Genomic DNA, 20,592 nt, shown 5'->3' with positions numbered 1-20,592 from the left:
CAGGCCTAGGACAGCCCTACCTTGCAGGGTTGTCATGAGGGTAAGGGGGGGAAATGAATTGAATTTGTTTAAAGGTTAACTCACAGGCCTAGCACCAGCCTGCTACTTTAAGATGATGGATCCGCTTCCCTTCTATATGTTATTCAGATATCTGGGCAATGCCAGGTATATTTTGAAAACATATTTTTAGGTTTGCATCTTTTTTTAGCTGGTAGAAAGGGTGTTGTGTGTCCTGATTGTTTTTGAAGTTTAGATGGCTGCTTTGGCTAAGGCATGAAGGGAGGTGTAGGCTTTTCGGGTAAAACAAAAAACGTGATTTATCACAAAGCTCTCATTTACAATACAGTTCTTATTAACACAATTTCCCATTTATTCTAACAAAACAATTTACTAACTCAACCAAACTAAAAAAAAACAACCAACGTAAAGATGAATAAGTTGCATAGAAATTTATTATATATCAAATAAATGTTATAAACATTATTCACAGCCCTGAGCAATGCCGGGCATATCAGCTAGTGCAGTAATAAATGAAAAATGCGCTATAAAACAGCGCCATCTGCTTGTGGTAGAATTAAACATATCGGAAGCAACCAGCAAAAACAAGGTAGGGGGAGTGCATTTGAAGGATGCTACATTTTCTGCCTCCTGAACCGTATGAGAGAGGGTCCTCCATAGGGTGGGTGCTGCTACAGAGAAGACCCACTGCTGAGGTTCTTCATGGCGGCCTTCTGTTCATTTCGGAATGGCCAGCAGTACCTCCTCTGGGAATAGTAGTTGTTGTCCGGGTGTATTTAAGGAAAGGTGGTATGCTGGTCCCAAGTTGTTTAGGGCTTTGTAGGATAACAGAATAACCTTATATTGGGCTTGGTAGTGAACAGGCAGCCGGTGCAGTTCTTTTAGCACAGGTTTTATATGAACATAGGTGTCCCCATGAGCACCCTAGCTGCTGCGTTCTGCACTTGCTGCAGCTTCTGAACCATGAACATAGGTAGCCCCACATAGAGTGCATTACAGTAGTCTAATTGTGAGGTTACCAGGGCATGAATGACCATGGCTAGGCTATGTCTATCCAGCCCCATATTTTAAGAAAGGGATTCCAAGTTGTGCATCAGGTAGCAGAGGGCTGCTGTCAGAAGAGGGGACCTGGATACTTTATTGTACATCTGTTTAAGTTTGGACTGGGGGCGCAGTGCTGGACTAACTGAACTTCTGGTCTGATGCAGTTCTTTAATGTATTATTTCAACCATCGAGTAAAATCTGGAAAGATTTCATTTTAAGCTGATGAAAAAACACATTTTCAAAGCACCTGAAGAAAAACAGCAGCTTTTAGTCTGAGAATCTCCGAGAGTGAAAATGTACTGAAATTCCCCATTGTTCATCAAAATGTCATCCGCAGTACCTGAGAACCAAAGGAAACACTTCCAAAGACAACACGATTCGCATGATGGATCAGGTGCAAGCTACTTGATAACAATTACCTTGAAATCCTCTTATCTTTAAGACTTCCTGTTTAATCACATTTGCCCTTATGTGGGTGATGGATTTAATCATCAATGTTTGGTGCAATGTGTGTGTTTTTTCCTTGAACATTTATGTTAGCCACACAACTCTAGATTAATGCCAATGGTGAAGAAATGCCTAACATTTCAAAAGAGGAAATTTCTCAAATTTAACTGTTGTGGTGAAGAGGAAAGAGAAGGGATCAGTTAAGAGAATAGTTAAAGGAGCATCAGGAAGATCACATCTTTACAGGATCTGTGGAGGTAATTTAAACCCACCACCATTGAAACTCAGATAGAATATATATCTGCCTCCCCAACCTAGGGCCTGGAGGACTACAACTCCCATAGTCCCCCAATCAACTATGCTGTCTTGGGATTATGGAAGTTGTCCAATTCATCTGCAGGGTGCCAAGTTAGGGAAGGCTGATGTATATCATCTGCAAACACAAGAGGGTGCTTGCCCTTCTCAGAAGCCTCAACATGCTGGGGCTAGGATGGATCCTTGGTCAGATCCAGCAAAAACTCTTTTTTATATTCTTAGGGGTCCACTTATCACAAGTTGTCAGTTATCTTGCTTCTTTCCAACCCTGCTGTGCCTTCATGTATGCAGCAGGCGGGTGCCAATCCATTAAATGAATATGAACAGGTAATTCAACACTTTTGAGCTGCTTGCTACTGATTAACATTTAGAACAAAGATGTGTTCCAGTTCCTTCCCAGAGACCATATGAGATTCATCGCCTTAATACTCACTCTGAGTTTAGGATACCCATAGACTAGTCTCTTCCGGCAGGCCTACCCAGATTAATTTTAAACCTAAGAATTTTAATATGCTGTGATTGTTATTTGAATATTGTATTGGTTTTATATGCTCCTTTAACTAGTATTATGTATTATATTGTATTTAATGTTGTTCCCCGCCTCGATCCAGAGGGAGAGGTGGGTAAGAATTAAATAAGTAAAATTATTATTGTTGTTTTGTGAGCTCAGGCAGGCAATCTGAGTGCCCCAAGGAAAAGCTGGAAATGGAGAAAAAGGTAAGGAAATTACTAAACCGGAGGCAATGGTGGCATAAGGAGACTCCAGTGGGACTGGATGCACAGACAACCTGGGCTGTGATGATTCTGGAAAGACCCAATCAATACAATACCACTGCAGTTTGGGAGACAGTTCTACACAGCCCAACCCCAGGCTGCACCATTAGTGTTGTTAAATGGGAATAATGTAGGGTGGCCATATGAAAAGGAGGACCGGGCTCCTGTATCTTTAACAGTTGCATAGAAAAGGGAATTTCAGCAGGTGTCATTGGTATATATGGAGAACCTGGTGAATTTCCCTCTTTATCACAACAGTTAAAGGTGCAGGAGCTATACTAGAGTGACCATTTTAAGAGAGGGCAGGGCACCTGCAGCTTTAACTGTTGTGGTGAAGAGGAAATTTCACCCGGTTCTCCGTATATACAAATGAAACCTGCTGAAATTCCCTTATCAATACAACTGTTAAAGATACAGGAGCCCTGTCCTCCTTTTCATATGGTCACCGTAAATAATGTAGCACTTCCAGCCCCCACAGAATGAGTGGAGCTTATATGGGAAGAAACTGTGGCTGTCACCAACCCGATGCTGTTTGTAGATGTTACAAGAGTGATGTGGGACTTAATACAGAAGTGGCTTCCTGCCAAAACAGTCATATATCTTAGGCCTATGAAGCAAGTCTTGTGGTTCTTAAGAGGAAAAAGGAAGTTGCTTGATGGAGACAGGAAAAGTATTGTGGGAAGAAAGAGGCGTATGACAGAACTCATGGACGCAGGAGTGGGAAAAAGATGACAAGATAAGCTAATAAGAAGAATGAAAGAGATGATTTAACACATTCCCACAGCCCATGCCTATCTCCTGTTTGTTCACAGGGCTTACACAGAGGGCCAGTCTGCCCAGTTCAAAGGTGGGGAAAAAGGATGATGGTGGTGTGCAGTACTCCACATGACTTTCTATCCTTTTTATAAGCCATATAAGAGGACAGCACAATTTAAGGTCTCGACAGAGACTGATATGCAGTGCTGAATCAGCACTAGATCAGCAAGAAGCCTGATGTCCATATAAGATGACTTGAAGTGTGTAAGAAAGATATGCATGAGACGATTGACAAGCAGATATATGGTAATACTGAAAAGCAAAAAGAAACTACGGCCCCTGCCCAGCCAAAGTCAACACTTAAGTCCCACTGGTTTCAATGGGACAGTTAAGCAGGAGCGTGAAGGTCCCCCATTAAAACCATTGATCTGGGTCATATGACACGATAAGCCATGGTAGGTTGAGAGCATGTTTATTCAGTGTGGATTATCATGTACTAACCGAGCACTGTGGCACCAGCATGGTTTGTTAATCACCAACAAGCCATGTTGGGAACGCATGGCTTGTTGTTGCTTTGTTTGCTCTCGGCGTGGCTTTGTGTCATCCAAACCCAGCAGAGTGGCTTGTGAGTGGCTTATATGAGGACGACAGAGCCGCCTGGCAAGAGCAGTGAAAACCCCGACTTCTCCTTGCACTCTTGCTAGTGCCACCCCACCTCTCTCTTGGCAGTGCCCTCCACCCCTCTGCTGATAAATTGCTAAGAAATGACATTGGAGAAGTTCCTGAATATGACAGAAACCTTATTATTTCTTTCAATGCTTCGCGAGTGCAGACATTTGCCTGTCCACTATTTACATGCTCCATTACAGCAGTTGTTAGTAAATTAGATCAGCACCAATATCCCCCTCTCCCTTTCCTAAATCTTAAAATGACACTTCAGAATGACCTCCTGCACTTTAGTACTTCCACTGACAATAACCGCATTTTAAAATTATCTCCCCCTGCCACACTTGCACACATCCACAGGTTTGAATAACCACTTCAGTACATATTGTTGTCTTTTATTATTTACATGCTTGCTTAGAATAGTTGTTTTATAAAGTGCCCTGTCAGGAATAGGCTTCAGGCTCCTGCAGCAATTACATCGACCACCAAAACTCCTTCTTCGTCAGCCACTGCTTTTACCTCCCCTGATCTCCGTGCCAAGACTTTCTGATAAGTGGAGTGGTGGTGGAGTCGAAAGTGGCTTTTGGAGTAAGTCTCAAGTGCCATTTCAAGATGTAGGAATGGGGGGATGTTGGATAAGAGATGCTTAGCAGAGTGGGGGTGGTGACAAAAAGTTTCACTTGAGAGGTGGCAGCTGCAAAATGAGGAGTTGTGTTGCAAAGGCCCCTGAGATATGTACCGGGAGGATGGAAGGGGAAACACGCCACAGCAAGTTGCAGAGTGCCTAATTATCTGTGAGAGTTACGCGGGTCAGCTTGTGTACAACCAACCGCATGGTGGCTGAAACGCGTGCAGAGGAAGGCAACCAGGATGATCAGGGGTCTGGAAATAAAGCCCTATGAGGAGAGACTGAAAGAACTGGGCATGTTTAGCCTGGAGAATAGAAGATTGAGGGGAGACATGATATCACTCTTCAAATACTTGAAAGGTTGTCATACAGAGGAGGGCCAGGATCTCTTCTCGATCCTCCCAGAGTGCAGGACACGAACTAATGGGCTCATGTTACAGGAAGCCAGATTCCGGCTGGACATCAGGAAAAACTTCCTGTTAGAGCAGTACGACAATGGAACCAATTATCTAGGGAGGTCATGGGCTCTCCCACACTAGGGGCATTCAAGAGTCAGCTGGACAACCATCTGTCAGGGATGCTTTAAGGTGGATTCCTACATTGAGCAGGGGGTTGGACTCGACGGCCTTTTAGGCCCCTTCCAGCTCTACTATTCTATGATGCTATGACTATTCTCACAGTGGCTTATAGTGACGTGCAAACTCAACCAGTGATTCTTAAAAGTACTTCAGTGTGGGTGGATTGTGTCAGATGTTCTTCTATTTGGCAAACACAGCACTCTATAGTGAAACAAATCAGAACAGCCAGAAACATCACGACAATGCCGTTCCAATACTTTCCAGTATTATTTTATTTGACAGGCATTTACAACGTTCCATTCATATACCTAAAAACATAAAAATAGACCTTCTTTCAGCTTATAAAAGAAATATATAAGAACCTTTGACATCGACAGGTCATGACATTATGTACAAGAACAATGGCACCCTCCAAGTACAGGACGTCCAGCATTTCACAGGCTTATTGTATTCCACTGGGGACAGCTAAAACATTGTCATGTCTATTAAATTGGTACACAACTGACTTGAATTTAAATATGGTGAGATACACAGGGTATAGAAACCTTGCTAAAGCTTTTTTTTTAAGAAAACAATGAAAAGATAGCAAAAGTTAAGAGAATAAAACTTTCAAAACACTGAGTATAGTGCACCGAGAATCAAAGAGGTGAGACTCCAACATCGGCTGGGATACAAGATGGCAGATGTTGCTGTTGCTGCCGGATAACATTTTCTGTTCACATCTCAAAATATAGCCACAGTTGATTGTATAAAATGTAATCCCTAAAGCTACTATAAAATTTTAGATTTTCAATGCACCTACTAATGTGTCAAACATCAATAGATACAAAAATGATCCCCCCTCAAAAGAAAACCAAACCTAAACCCAAAGAACTCTCCCCCGTCTTTTTTTTTCAGATTGAAACTAAAATGGGAAAGCTATATAAATATTTAAAAAGAAAGAAAAAAGTGCTTTAAAAATGATTTGGCTATCCTTAGATTTTAGTCGCATCTTTACCCTGTTATAGAAGTTTAAATAAGGAGTTTAAAATGGAAAAGAGGTTTGCTTGATTAGAACATTGTTGATATTCTATAGCAGTGGAGAGAAAATCAAGTAATAATGTACACTAGTTTCACATAGGATACGAATAATATGAGGTCAGTTTTTTTTGGCCGTAAAATGTTTTAATTTTTCCTGAGCCCTAAGTTCATCAACCACAGAAGATCAAATTAATCCTAGATGCAACACGGCCAATTCTAACAGAATTACAGCAGGGATTAATTTAACCTTCTTGGTTTCTCAGCTATTTATTGACATTGCTAACTTAATTCCAGTCTCAAATATGTACAGCTGTCCATTTTTATTTTACAAAAAGAGAGACAGAAAAAAACGGTTATCCCTAAGAGTTTCCAGTTCAGAATTACACTAGAAAACCAACATCCTCAACCCTTTCTAAAAGGGTTGTTTTTACATCTTAACTCGGAACAAAATAGTACAATCCTATGCATGTTTACTTGGAAGTAAGTCCTATTAAGTTTAATGGGACTTACTACTTAGTAAGTGTGTTTAAGATTGCAACGTAACACTGTAAAATTCCCATCCCTTTGTATCCTTGCATTTCAGGTAAAATACAGAAAAATATCTTCTTCAAGTGTTAAATTTGGATCTCTCTTTTTCAAATTAAAAAAAAAAAAGAATTTGGCATTGTTATATTTTTTTATGTAAAACTAGAACTTCCAACATTGACATTAGACTAGCCACAGACCAAAGAGAACTCGGCACAACATAAATTTCAGGTTTTTCCTCACACATTCCTGAAAATATACATCATGTCACTGGATCCAGAGATCCTCACTTGGCGACATAAGCTTTGTGAATGCTTCTGCATGCAACTATCTTGCCTCCCAAACAGATGTTTGAAAATGTCAGCATTGAACATGTGTTAGGGGAAAGGAGAAAGGGAGCCTGGTCCTAGCCCCCCTCCCCAAGTGATGGGACCAGTCAGAGCTGACAGTAGCAAACATCTGTTCAGCAGTGCATGTGCAGTGCAGGCCCACCTCATGCATACCCCTAGGTGCTGGATGCACGTTTTTTACTCCACTCAACACCACTTCCACTTGTGGTACCCCATAATGAAGGACAGTCCATGCACAGAAGCCTGTTTCTGTGCTGGATCAGGGTGAGAATCTCTGAAGTTTTAAGAGGAAAAACATCAAGAATGCTGCAGCTATACAGACTTCTTCCTTGTTGACTTGCAGCTTCCTTGTTTAAGATGAACCCATGATTGACATGTCACATATAAAATTCATTTGCTGCTTGTGCTATCACTTAAGCTAATTTGCTGCATTTTTTTTTTAAAAAAAGACCCACAGCAATGTGTTTTCTAGTAATATCTATGCATCCCATTTTAATATGCAGCCCCTGAATACTTTAGAATAAATAAAGCCCTTGGTCATGTACAGAGAAGGACTCAAGCTCATTCCGTTTCAAAATTTTGCTTTGCTCTTTTCCTCCTTGTTATACATTATTTTAAAGGGGGGAGAGAAGAGGAGAGAGGCTGTGTGGTTTTAACCAGTTTAGCTGCCTTAACTGTATGTGCAAGTGTGCATTCTAAAGGGTCATTCTCCACAAGGTGTAAGGGGCAGGGCTGGGGCACATCTACACCTACCATCTGACAATAAAGTGATGGGCCTAAAGCTCAGTGTTCAGTTTCCTTGGCGGTACGAAATCTTCGCGGCGAACCCAGATGACCTCTTCGCTGCTGCCTTCCAGACCACCATTAATTCCCGGCAGAGCAGCTTGCTTCTTTAACTGAGCCATTCTGGATGCATGCGTGCCCCCAGCATAGCGGACTTTGTCTGCTCGGTATGGCTGGTTGCTTGCAATGGAGGCTGCCTGCAACTGCTCCTGAAGTTCTTTTTCAACCATTGTACTCCTCAGAGGCTCGCAGTATTCCTCATCATCACTGAGAATGTCTGTTTCTTTTATGTCCTCGTGCTCTTCATACTGACCAAGGTCGAACTGCTCTTCTACCCAGCGGTCAGTGTCCTTGCTGGTGGGTGCCTGTTGGGAATCTTTCTCGGGACTACTGGCAAAGACAGCGTCTGAATCAATGGTAAATCTGTTTCGAGCCAATCGCCGCCGCCTTCTCCCAAGAGATTTGCTTGGGGCAGACACTGCACACACACAAAAATAAAATTCCAGATGCTTTTACAAACTATTTGTTAAAATGTGGCAACTATTAAGAATTTGGCTTTCAGATACCGTTTCATCTGACATTAGTTGGGGACTAACTGCCAAGAAGAGTGGGCAAGTTTCACCCCAATATTTCCTATGCAGACAAGTCCAGTTTTTAAAAACCTTCTTGGAATTCTATATTTTGCTCCTATGATGACAGTACGTAGTGCCTGTTCAGACAACCTGCTAAGCCATGGTTAGGCCACTAACCCTTTTGCAGCAAATGGTTAGTGAGCTTGTTTAAACCATGGTTATGTAGCCACCATGGTTAGGAATGGTTCACACATGCTAAACGACGATGGGCCTGTTCAGACAACACGCTAAGCCATGGTTAGGCCACTAACCCTTTTGCAGTAGTTAGTGAGCATGTTTAAACCATTGTTATGTAGCCACCATAGTTAGCAACGGTTCACATGACATGCTAAGTCATGGTTCACATGACACATTCAGCCATAATGTTTAGTTCAAAATGCTTAACCACCATGGCTTTGCATGTCATCTGAACAGGGTCAAGGTTTATGTCTTTCCTCCCACTGGCCCCTAAACAGGTCCCAAAATTCACTTTTAACATGACACCCATCATGACTGAAACATCTAGCCAAGTCAGAGTCCTGCCTTGTGCTTGATAGCCCTATATCCTTTCTACCTTTATTATTTTCAAAGGTGCTTATGGAGAAAACATGTCTTTTCATGAATACTTCATGTCATGCAGTGAATGCCATGGCATTTGAAGGGGAGATGTGCATGTGTATAGACTGAACATATGATGAGCTATACATAGTAGATTGCTATTGGATATGACTTCCTGACATGTTTGCCTGTATGTTTCCGAGCCCAATTCAAGGTGCTGGTTTTGACCTATAAAGCCTTACACGGCTTGGGACCACAATACCTGATGGAACGCCTCTCCCGACGTGAATATACACAGTCATTACGTTCAACATCTGAGGTCCTCCTCCGGGTGCCTACTCCGAGAGAGGCTCAGAGTGTGGCAACGAGGGACAGGGCCTTTTTGGTGGTGGCCCCCAGACTATGGAATGATCTCCCTGGCGAGGCTCGCCTGGCACCAACACTGCTATCTTTCCGGCGCCAGGTTAAGACTTTCCTCTTTGCCCAGGCATATGGCGGCACATCTTAATCACCCACATGTTTAGGCGGCACATCTTAATCACCCACATGTTTAGTTTTTTTAACGGTTTTTAATGCTTTATGTGTGTATGTTCTGTGTTTTAGAATTTTAAATTTTGCTTACTCATTTTTATCTTAATTTTAGAATTTCTGTAAACCACCCAGAGAGCCCTGGCTATGGGAGCGGTATATAAGTGCAATAAATAAATAAATAAATAAATAAATAAATAAATGTTTGCTGTGTGATTTTAGGGATGTATCTCCCCTACAATATGACAGCATTCACCATGTGAGGCCATGATATGCCATGATATGCCAAATATGTCTGCCATAAGCTGTGAAGCAACCTAAGACGACCCATGTATAACATACAGACCTTACTATGTTCTTATTAGTTACACACTTTCTTCTTAATTACACATTGATAACGCATCTAATGGACACTGGACTTTGTTCCAATTGCAAATACTGCAGAATGGAAGATTTCTTTATTAAGGCATGTCAAAAGAAGGGAGAGGTTCATGTTCCTGCAGAATAGGAAACACTAGCCCAACATTTTATATAAATAAAAAACTCAGCTGTGTCTTACAATGGTGATCGGGTTACTGGTATCTTGAAAAGCTGTAACCCTACAGTACCTGCCCTGTTCATAGCTGGCCGTGCACCTTTTAAAGCACTCAGTCTTTTTCCTCCAAAAGGAACATATTGCTGGGATGAAGGTAAACTTTCAGTTTTAAGAAGCTGCCTTCTGTGTTTGTCACGTAATATTGAATGCACGGACTTCAGAAAATCCTTCCTGTGTTCTGGGGAACTGAAAAGAAGAATGAACACACATTCACACACAGATTAGGTACCAAGCTAGCAACAGATCTTGTATTTGTATTTCATTTATTTAGCTTACATTGTGGTATAGTTTTCCAGTGTGCTTTATAATCTTTATTGTTCTCACCTTCACAAGAATCCTGTCAGATAAGGCATTATTCTAATTTTATAGACTTAGAACTAAAGCTGAGATAACTTTAAGGCCATGCAGAGCCCATGGCAGAGGTGGGAATTAAACCCAGGTCTTCCAGATCTAGAGCCAGCTTTTCATCCACATTATTTATTTATCCATCTAGTCATTATTGACTGCTCTTCAGCCATGGCTGTCAGAGAGGCTTAGAATAAAAATTGCAACAAGCTCCTTTCATAGAGTCATAGAATAATTGAGCTGGAAGGGGCCTATAAGACCATCTAGTCCAACCCCCTGCTCAATGCAGGAATCCACATTAAAGTATACCTGACAGGTAGCTGTCTCTTGAAGGCCTCTAGTGTGGGAGAGCCCACTACTTCCCTAGGTAATTGGTTCCATTGTTGTACTGCTCTAACAATCAGGAGGTTTTCCTGATGTCCAGCTAGAATCTGACTTCCTGTAACTTGAGCCCATTAGTCCGTGTCCTGCACTCTGGGAGGACTGAGAAAAGATCCTGGCTCTCCTCTGTGTGACAACCTTTCAAGTACTTGAAGAGTGCTAGTATGTCTCTCCAAGAGTCAAAGTGGCACCCTCTTACCTACAACAAAGGTGGAAGGACCTCTCTGGCCGGCCTTCAGACTCAGATTTCACATGAACGATCTCACAGACAGAATTGGTCTCTGCATCTAAAAAAGAAATAAGGTGTTTGTTTAAAAAGAAAAGAAAAAGGCACTTCAAGCCATTCGTTATTTATTGTGATTGAGTAGATTTCAGAAAACTAATGTCCAGGACAAAGCTGCTTGAAAGATTTCTATGTGATGATGCATGCAGATACCACAATATGCAAAATCTTCATAGCCTGTGGAGCAGTCCCATCACACCAAGCACCCCATATCAGCACTGCACAGCTTGGCAGTGGGTGGTGCTGTTGGTGGAGAACTTCCACACAATGGGGCCCATTGTCATGGTAAACAGCTCTCAAGTCCATGAAATTCAGGTACTCCTAAATACACAGAATCCTTTATGCAGACCACGCTGTGCCTCTGCAGTGCTATGAACAACCCACAAGTATGCTTTCTTAATACTCGTAAGTATGATCCCTTAGGTATCTAACAGCATAAAGGAGAGCACGTTCAAAGTGGCCCTGTATCCATGTGGGGCTGCCCTCCTAAATGTTCTCTGTTATTGTTTTTTGCAAACACATAATTAAAAATAAGTTTACAATTTTGTCTTTAAAAGCTCTGCATATGAATTGCCCACCTACTTTTGTGGGGGAGGGCAGCATGTTTAGGCTGGCTATAGGCCTGGCTTGAAGGAAGCCTGCTGAAAAGATTTCCAGAAATTATCCTCTAAGCAACTGGAGCTGCTGAGACTATGGTCTTATGTCACGGGCAGAATGCATGGCCCTCCAGATGTTGTTGGAATGCAACAACCATCAGCCCTCGCCAGCAGAGCTAATGCTGAGGGATGATAGGACTTGCAGTCTGACAACATCTGGAGGGCCACATATAGGTGCCTTATGTGTTATCATGGTGGCAATATTCCAAGGAGGGACTACATTGGGTTTGAATAAGCAATTACTGATGGTACTCCTTAACGAAGAGACCAAATGGATTATCACCTCCCAGGTGGGAGAGGACAATTCACCAGAACCTGAGCTACGATGAGCAACTTGTTGTGGAAGAAGGATTATCTGTTATGCCTCCAAGTTCATGAGCTCACCATATTTGGTGAAAACCCTTCTTCCAGCTTTCATGGCAAGGACTGCCATCGCCTGTGACTGGCAAGCAGAAACTTTCATAAGCTGCCCGAATAAGAGTTTGGGTGATTGAAGAGAAGCCTCAGAATGCACAATCCATATTTTAAAGGAACAAAAGTGACATTAACAACAGTGGGCTGCTAATATGAGTTAAGAACATAAGAACATAAGATTAGCCATGCTGGATCAGACCAAGGGTCCATCGAGTCCAGCACTCTGTTCACACAGTGGCCAACCAGCCATCGGCCAGGGACCAACAAGCAGGACATGGTGCAACAGCACTCTCCCACCCTTGACTCCCAGCAACTGGTGCACACAGACTTACTGCCTTGAATACTGGAGATAGCACACTCGAATACTGGAGTTAATATTTTATTGCTTGTTCTGTGGTTTCAGCACTGCTAAGCTTAAGTCATATTCTTGAACCCTCATTTCTATATCGCATCAAAACAGAGAAAAGAACTGTAGCTTCACTTGCCACAGGACCATCAGCTAATTGTTTTAGGGTTTCATGCTGCTCCTCTGCTCGGTACTGGATTTCCAGCTGCTCAACAAGATTAATCTCTCACAGTAGTGAATCTAACAACCCTTACAGCCAGGCCACACGCAGTGCACACAGGTAGCTCGTATCAGGAATACGTGTTTCATACACTTTTTTTTTTTTAAAAAAAAGTCACTGTATCACTCTATTCGCTCTCCGTGATAACAGTTTCTGGAACGTAGATCAGAAAATAGGATTTGTTTAGACTGACATGCAGAACAGCACGACAAGTGTAATGCAGTCAGGAGAAAGCCAGGTGAGCATCAATGCCAACCCAACACAATTTCCACCTTGGAAACACAGTCCGTCTGAGCCAAGGCCATTGCTATGGACTGATCTCTTATTGCATCTGGCAGCTTGAGTTTTAAATCTCTTCTGAATATGTAAGAATGAAAGATGTTTTATGAAAGACATGTGTGTGTGAGGAGAGAGAGAGAGAGAGGTGATTAAAAGCGAAAGCTATGAAATAAAAAGTATTTTCCTTAATGCTGTTATAACATATTATTTTCAGGACAAGACAGGGTCTAGAAGAAAGAAGGCCTTCTTGGTTGTGGTATCTTGCTTATAGAATGTCCTCCCCAAGGAGGCTTGCCTGACACCCACACTGTTATCTTTGTGGTTCCAGCAAAAGATATTCCTAGGATTTAAAATTTTAAATCTTACAGAATGCAGGATGGCTGCTTTTATATATTTATATGTTATTTCCTGTGCTAATTGTTAATGTTTTTAATATTGTATACTGCTTTTATTCTTTTATCATGTAATTCACCTAGAGAATATTTGTTACTGGGCAGACTAAAATATAATCAGTTGATCAATAAGTATTCCACTGTTTTCAGCAAGTCTTTCAGAGTGATTTTAGAACAGTGGGAGTCAACTGCAAATTACGCTATTTCCATGCCTCCTTGCCCAAACAGGCATTTCACTGAATGTGGAAGATGAGGGTATAAGTAATAAGACATGGGATCACTGAAGGGTGATGATGTCTTTTTATTTATTTATTACATTTCTATATTACCAATAGCCAAAGCTTTTTGAATGATTCACAAAACTTTAATTTATTCAATGTATGGCCTTCTCAATAGTATAGCTTTGAGTGGCTTTTAATAAATACTAATTTTAAAACACACACACACACACAATCAATCAAGTCATAATACAGCATTAGATCCACTATTTAAAATGCAACCAGGCAAGTATTTGAGTGAACACATCTCCATTTAAAAAATATTAGCTAACATTCTGACAAAGGCCTGCTGAAATAAAATAGTCTGGATCTGCCACATAAGTGCCAACAGACAGGCAGCCAAGAGAGGAAGACGGCACTGCAAAATGCGGTTATCATGACTAAAGAAAGTTCGAGATGCAGCCATTGAAAGCCGTTTGTGCATAAACACCCTGCCTGATTTTCCCCTTCCCCAGCTGCAGTTGCCACTGAAATCCCAGCAATCCTACAGAGGAGAGCCATCTTCACATGTCATTTCTCTGCAAAACTGGGCTCCTGACAACTCACCAAACAGTGTGATTCTGCTCCCAGCACACTAGATATTATAGCCATTCACTGTAATTAAAACACAGGATACTCATAAAAGAGCCTCCCTGAAAAATCTAAACGCACCAGAAGGTCTATATGGCAGGCATTTAAGATCAAAACAGGCACAACTAAATCGGATGAAGAAAAAAAGAAGATAATCAATATAGATATTCTTGGACTGCTATTTTATGGACCCTGAACTTATACCAGTTCAATCATGACACCTGCATTTTTGGAAGAACCATAACTTCCAAATCATACATACAATTCATTAAAGAAGTCTAATATAGAGGTTAACATGCCAAGGCATGAGTTTTAAATCCACTAATATTTGAACTAATAGCCACATTTGCCAAATCAAAAGACATATATAGGGTGACCATATGGAATGGAGGACTGTCTCTAACAGTTGAAGAGAAAAGGGAATTTCAGCGGGTGTCATTTGTATGCATGGAGCACCTTGTGAAATTCCCTCTTCTTCACAACAGTTAAAGCTGCAGAAGCCCTACCCTCTTTTGTATCTGGTTACTCTAATATAGCTAAGGTATAGCTATACCTTAGTATAGCTAAGGTATAGCTAGAGTGACCAGTTACAAAAGAGGGCCAGGGTCCTGCAGCTTTAACTGTTGCGATGAAGAGGGAATTTCACCAGGTGCTGCATACATACAAATGACACCTGCTGAAATTCCCTTTTCTATACAACTGTTAAAGAGACAGGAGCCCCATCCTCCTTTTCATGTGGTCACCCTAGGCATGTTTAATTGATTGACTGGCTGATTTGTGTCCTGCCTTTCTACCAAAAAATGGCACCCAAGACAGCATATATTGGATAGTTGCCTTGAATATTTTGAAAAACAGAAAGGTCTTACAGTAAAATAAAATAGAAACCTATCCAAACATAAATAAAGGCATTTCAACATTACCTGCACTTGCCAGAGCTCGAACTTGCAGAGCTTCTAGAGGGATCATGTGACGGAAACGGAATGGGTCTGAGTCTTCATAAATTGAGGCCCTATGTGATCCACCCTAGATTCGGGGGAGGAGAGGACTACATTACTTATTTTTGTAGATGTATGTAAAGCTTATTGTTCATATCACACCAGAGGTTTGAAAAAACTACAAAGGCAATTTCAGTCAATCAGGTCTTCAAAACACACACACTGAACAATAGTGTTAGAGACAGGGAGGTTGACAGAACCAGTCTCTACAGGCTTCTTTTATCCCTGATAATAATCTCAATTCTCAATTCCCAGCTCAATTCTTAAGAAACAAGTATATTAGCAAGACTGCACTCATGGTTTCATAACTGTACACTTGCTTACTCGACAGTGGCAACCACGCTTTTGCTCAGTAGTGCAGAACCACAGGCCTGGAGGCCAAATCCAACCCTCTGAGGTTCCCGGATGGCCACGCCCTTCCCCTGGCCCCACCCCTTCCCCCAACCACTGATCATTCAGCAGTTTCCCAGCTGGTGGGCAGTTTTCCCCTACTATAAAAGGTTGAAATTAGTTCTGTGCTGAATTGTGCCCCCTATTTTTTGGGAATTTTCTCTCCCTGAGAAAGAGGCATAGTTTTTTCGGCCTCTTTTGCGGTGAGGGGAGAATTTTGGAGAATTTTCTCCTTGACAGGGGAGATTAGCATTTCCACCTCCCCTTTAAAAGTGTAGCCAGTTGTTTAGGTGTCTTCTTTCTATTAGTTGTATGTATTTTATGGTGTTTTTATTTGTGTTGTACCCCGCCTCGATCCAGAGGGAGAGGCGGGTAACAAATTATTATTATTATTATTATTATTATTATTATTATTATTATTATTTTAAAAAAAACCAGCAGTTTTTTAAATTACTGAGCCTGTCAGTTCTTTCTGAATGCCTATTGGAGATATGATCTCGCCCTCTCCAATAGGCATTCAGGAAGAATTCCTGAGCTCCGGAAAGCACCAGGGTGTTTTTTTTTTAAAAAAAATAGAAGACCCCTCAAAACTTCCTACACTTAAAAAAAGGTATGTGGAAACATGTCCTCCTCCCCAAGGAGAAATTCTCCAAATACTCACCTCTCCCAGCCTCTTTCCCCCCACCTCCCCACGAAATGCCGAAAATGGAATAATCAAAATTTTAGGCACAACACTTGTTGAAAAGTGTTGTAAACCACCCAGAGAGCTTCAGCTGTGGGGCGGTATATAAATGTAATAAATAAATAATAAATAAAAGTCACTTCTAAGGCATAGTTACTGGCAATAAGAGCTTTAAGCTAAAATATGCTATTCTTTTGGGGCCTGCCCCTTTTACCTTGCCCATCACTGGAATGCAGCCTCTAAGAACCTCTCCAAAATTAAATCTGGCTTTCAGGCCGAAAGAGGTTCTGCACCACTGCCGTAAGGTTATTTACATTAATGATAAACTTACCAACTTTTTCTTCTGTTTGGAGCCATCTTTATATACAAGAACCACAGCGGTTTTGAATACTAGAGAAAGATTAAGTTATATAGACAGTCAGTAATTTGCTGTGTAGAAGGGAAACAGAACGTGGGCTACAAATTCAAAAGAATGGAGAATGGTGAGGAATTGGAGAGTGGTAAATTTATCCCAAGCATTTATCCCAAACAGCTAAGACCTATTAAGGAATAGTTGCAGGGAGGCAGGAGCGTTCTGGTGAATGCAGACCAGTAAGGACACCACTTTTTAAGCATATGGATGGCCCATCTGTACTGAAGTAATATCTCCTGTTTAGAATAGGTACTGGCAAAAGAAATAATCAATAATACACAATTATTTTGCAGTCAAGGATATATTACTATACTTTATTTTACAAGTGTTCTAGATTATAATTTGATATTAAAAATCTTGCAGGCGTTTAATGCTGTTATCGTCAAGACACTGTTATTTCATTTATTTTAATGGGATTACTCTAGAGTAAGCAGTTTAATGACTGCCACTAAATTTTCTTGACTGAATAAGGTTCCTGTAAGAAATTATCACAATAGTAGCTGATAGATTCAAAATGGTCAAAATTCAGTTAATGATTTTTCAAACTTACTAAGCCAATGTGTTACTTCAAAGAGCTTTATTACTAATCTTATTAAATTGTCATGCATTCCTAGTTCATCTGCAGGCAATTAATTCTGTCACACTGGTGTGCTTAGGGGGAAATACGCATATCAACGTTTACATAAATGCAGAATGTAGGCCAAGAGCCCTGATGACTGAACATTGAGGAACAAAAGAGTAACTCATTGGTAGTGGCTACAACCACCTGTTTTACATTTTCTTGCCTCTTTTCTTAAACCAAATAAATTTAGGTAAACTTATTTTAGGTATGAAAACATATTACAAAGTTACATACAACCTTTTTTTGCTTATTAAAATCATTTTCAAAAGAAGAACACCAAGAGTCTGAAGTATCTCAACGCAAAAGTTACATTTTAATAATTCATTTCCCAAGAATGTTTGGCAACTTTAGTGCAGCTTCCCCACAGTATAACTAGAGGGTAGTTACAAGAGGATAATTGTATTTAATTAATTAATTAATTAATTATTGCATTTATATCCCGCCTTTTTTCCTCCAAGGAACCCAAGGCGGTGTACATAATCCTCCTCTCCCATTTCATCTTCACAACAACAACCCTGTGAGGTAGGCTGGGCTAAGAGTCTGTGACTGACCCAATTACACCCAATGGGCTTCCATGGCCGAGTGAGGACTCCTGACTCCCAGTCCAACACCTTAGCCACTACACCACGCTGACTCTCAGGAACAGATGTGATGGTGACTATGTTCAATGCAGCCGAACCCTATAAACCCATGAGTGTCAACAGAAACTCCTTTTTTTTCCTTCTTTTTTTAGTACTTCTGACTGTATTTCCAGTATATCTTTAAAGCACTAATATGGAAGAACAGGAAACTTCCTGGCAGTTATGCCCTTGGAAAGTTTAACTTTAAGTGCATGGTTTAAGTTCTAGATGAAACAATACAATTTTATCTCTTTTTGAAAAACACACATACCAAATGCTGCCAATTCAGGTTCCTTCTTCCACTTCCCAAGCGATGCAGGAGGGTTGAGCCAGATCACCGTGGTATGCAATAGCAAGTCTCCCATAGAAAGATCTGCAACCTGTCAGCCACACAAACGCACACAAAAGAAATGACAGTGTGATATTTTAAGGAATGGTTTGATAAAGTTATGGGAAATGAATTCTAATTGTGAGTGCTTGGGCTGTGATTTAAGATACATAGGTGGCTGTAAAACAGTCTATACTGCTTTGTAGGTCTAAACAATGGACACAATTCAATTCTGTTTGTAGATGCAGAGTGTAAAAGTCACTGTGAGTGCAAACTACACCGATCAATTGATTAAAGATTTACACTGCAGTCCTATACAGGTCTACTCAAAAGTAAGTCCCACTGAGTTCAATGTGACTCATTCCCAGGTAAGTGTACACAGGATTGCAGTTTTAGTTAATTTACTGTGAGATTTAGTTGTTTAATCTGTATAATTCATATACATTTACATATGAATAAGACAATAGTTCTGAAGCCAAAGGCTTGGGTTTTAAACAATATATGTGTGTGTCACAGTCCTCATCATCTTAGAAGAGGTATTCTTTTGTGTGAGGGAAGAGGGAGTATACCTCTTAAAAGACAGTACTTGTCATATGCAATTTTTAAGTACTTGCATTAAAAGTGCTAGTTTCCCATTGCACCATCAGTCATTACCACCAGCTCAAGGTCCTGACTGGATGCTACCCCTCTGTACGCAAGTAACCTAACATAGAACAATATGCAGTCCCAAAAAAATTCCAGCAGCTTAAAAGAGATAAAAAGATTAAAAATTAAAAGATTTAAAAGACTGAGAAAATAAGATGGGTTTTGATTGGTGCTAAGCTGGTATTGACCAAGGTACCAGGCAAGTCTTCCTGGGGAAGAGTTTCCACAGGTGGGATACTCCACTGACATGGGCCTCTCCTTGGTTGCTACCTGCCTTTCTTCAGATGGCAGGGGCACCCTGAGAAAAGTCTCAGTTGTAGATCACAGCTCAGGGGCAGAACGATATGGGAAAAGATGGTCCAGCAAAACCTGGATCCTAAGCTATGAAGAGATTTAAAGGTAAGCACTTTGAATAGATCTGGGAAACATACAGGGAGCCAAGGGATTCGTTTCTAAACATGTGTGATACAATCTCATCTCCTGGTTCCTACTAACAATCAGCTGTATTTTAAACTAAACTGATTTATTTGAACAACTAACTATTGCAGTCCTACTGCAAAGAGGTGTGAGGGGTCAGCTGGGCACACCGCTGCTGTAAACCGCACAAGGGAGTTTTCAAATTTAGAGATGGCAATTCACTGTGTCTACACCAAGCAAGATATTCCAGTATGAAAGTGGTATGAAAGTGATATATAAAAGGCAAGAGCTACACTACTGTTTTATAGTGGCATTCAAGTGCATTGCAGGATCTTCGCTACTGCTTTATAGTGGTACTGAAGTGCACTGACAACTGTTGGGGCTCATGACACATCTACACCAAGCAGGATATAACACTATGAAAGTGGTATGAAAGCAGTATATGGTATATGTCACTGGGCCACAACTGTTGTCAGTGCACGTCAATACCACGATAAAGCAGTAGTGTGGCTCCTGCCTTTTATATACCACTTTCATAGTGGAATATCCTGCTTAGTGTAGATGAACCCTTGGTCTCCAGAAGTGAGAATTCAGGTATGCTTCTCAAACTAAAAAACGACAAACTAAAAACTACAAACTAAAGTTTAGGCTACAGACTAAAAAACAAAAAAGGATGTTTCAAAAAATGCCTAATTATCACCTCTAGTTTCCCACTGGAAAAAACATGGCCTGCTGCTATGTGATTTTTCACACAATAACCTAATACAATAAACAGAAAGGTCCTGTGGAGTAGTCCATCATCCTAACTAGGGCTAATCAAACCAGCATCTTGGTATGTTTTTAAAAAGGCCCTTAGTGACAGCCTTTCCAAACCTGGTGTTCTCCAGATCTGTTGGACTACAACTCCCAGCCAGCCATGGAAGGCGCCAGGTTGGGGCCAGCTGCCTTCGTCAATAAGCACTGTAATGTGCTGCCCCAAAATGCAAACCCAAGTCCCCCAAGGTCCTCCTACATCCACTGATCTGCACTATGATCTCATTCACTATCACCCCACCTTTGCTCACTGCCATTGATCACTGCATGATGCCTCACTTTCGATTAGCCCAGGCTGGAAGGTGTG

At 41.1% G+C, this 20,592-nt stretch overlaps 1 protein-coding gene across 7 annotated transcripts in view; it reads right to left on the bottom strand.

The window, feature by feature from the left end:
• The window catches only part of TIAM1 (TIAM Rac1 associated GEF 1), a 246,848-nt gene that overhangs the window by 5,333 nt on the left and 220,923 nt on the right, over positions 1-20,592 (bottom strand). For 6 of the 7 annotated variants that reach the window (XM_063126705.1, XM_063126704.1, XM_063126706.1 and 3 more), the window contains 6 exons: positions 18,354-18,462; positions 16,760-16,818; positions 15,282-15,384; positions 11,123-11,210; positions 10,211-10,383; positions 5,482-8,383 (listed from right to left, as the gene is read on the bottom strand). In XM_063126705.1, coding sequence (XP_062982775.1) covers positions 7,899-8,383; positions 10,211-10,383; positions 11,123-11,210; positions 15,282-15,384; positions 16,760-16,818; positions 18,354-18,462 — 1,017 coding nt within the window. In that variant the 3' untranslated portion in view covers positions 5,482-7,898. Of the gene's footprint in view, positions 1-5,481; positions 8,384-10,210; positions 10,384-11,114; positions 11,211-15,281; positions 15,385-16,759; positions 16,819-18,353; positions 18,463-20,592 lie in introns of those variants that run through there. The other variant, XM_063126710.1, reaches the window with a different exon arrangement.

This window comes from Elgaria multicarinata, chromosome 5 (assembly GCF_023053635.1).
Source record: "Elgaria multicarinata webbii isolate HBS135686 ecotype San Diego chromosome 5, rElgMul1.1.pri, whole genome shotgun sequence".
NCBI classification, from domain to species: Eukaryota; Metazoa; Chordata; class Lepidosauria; order Squamata; family Anguidae; genus Elgaria; species Elgaria multicarinata.
Note: the sequence above shows the minus strand (reverse complement) of the source record. Positions and strands in the feature narration are given on the sequence as shown.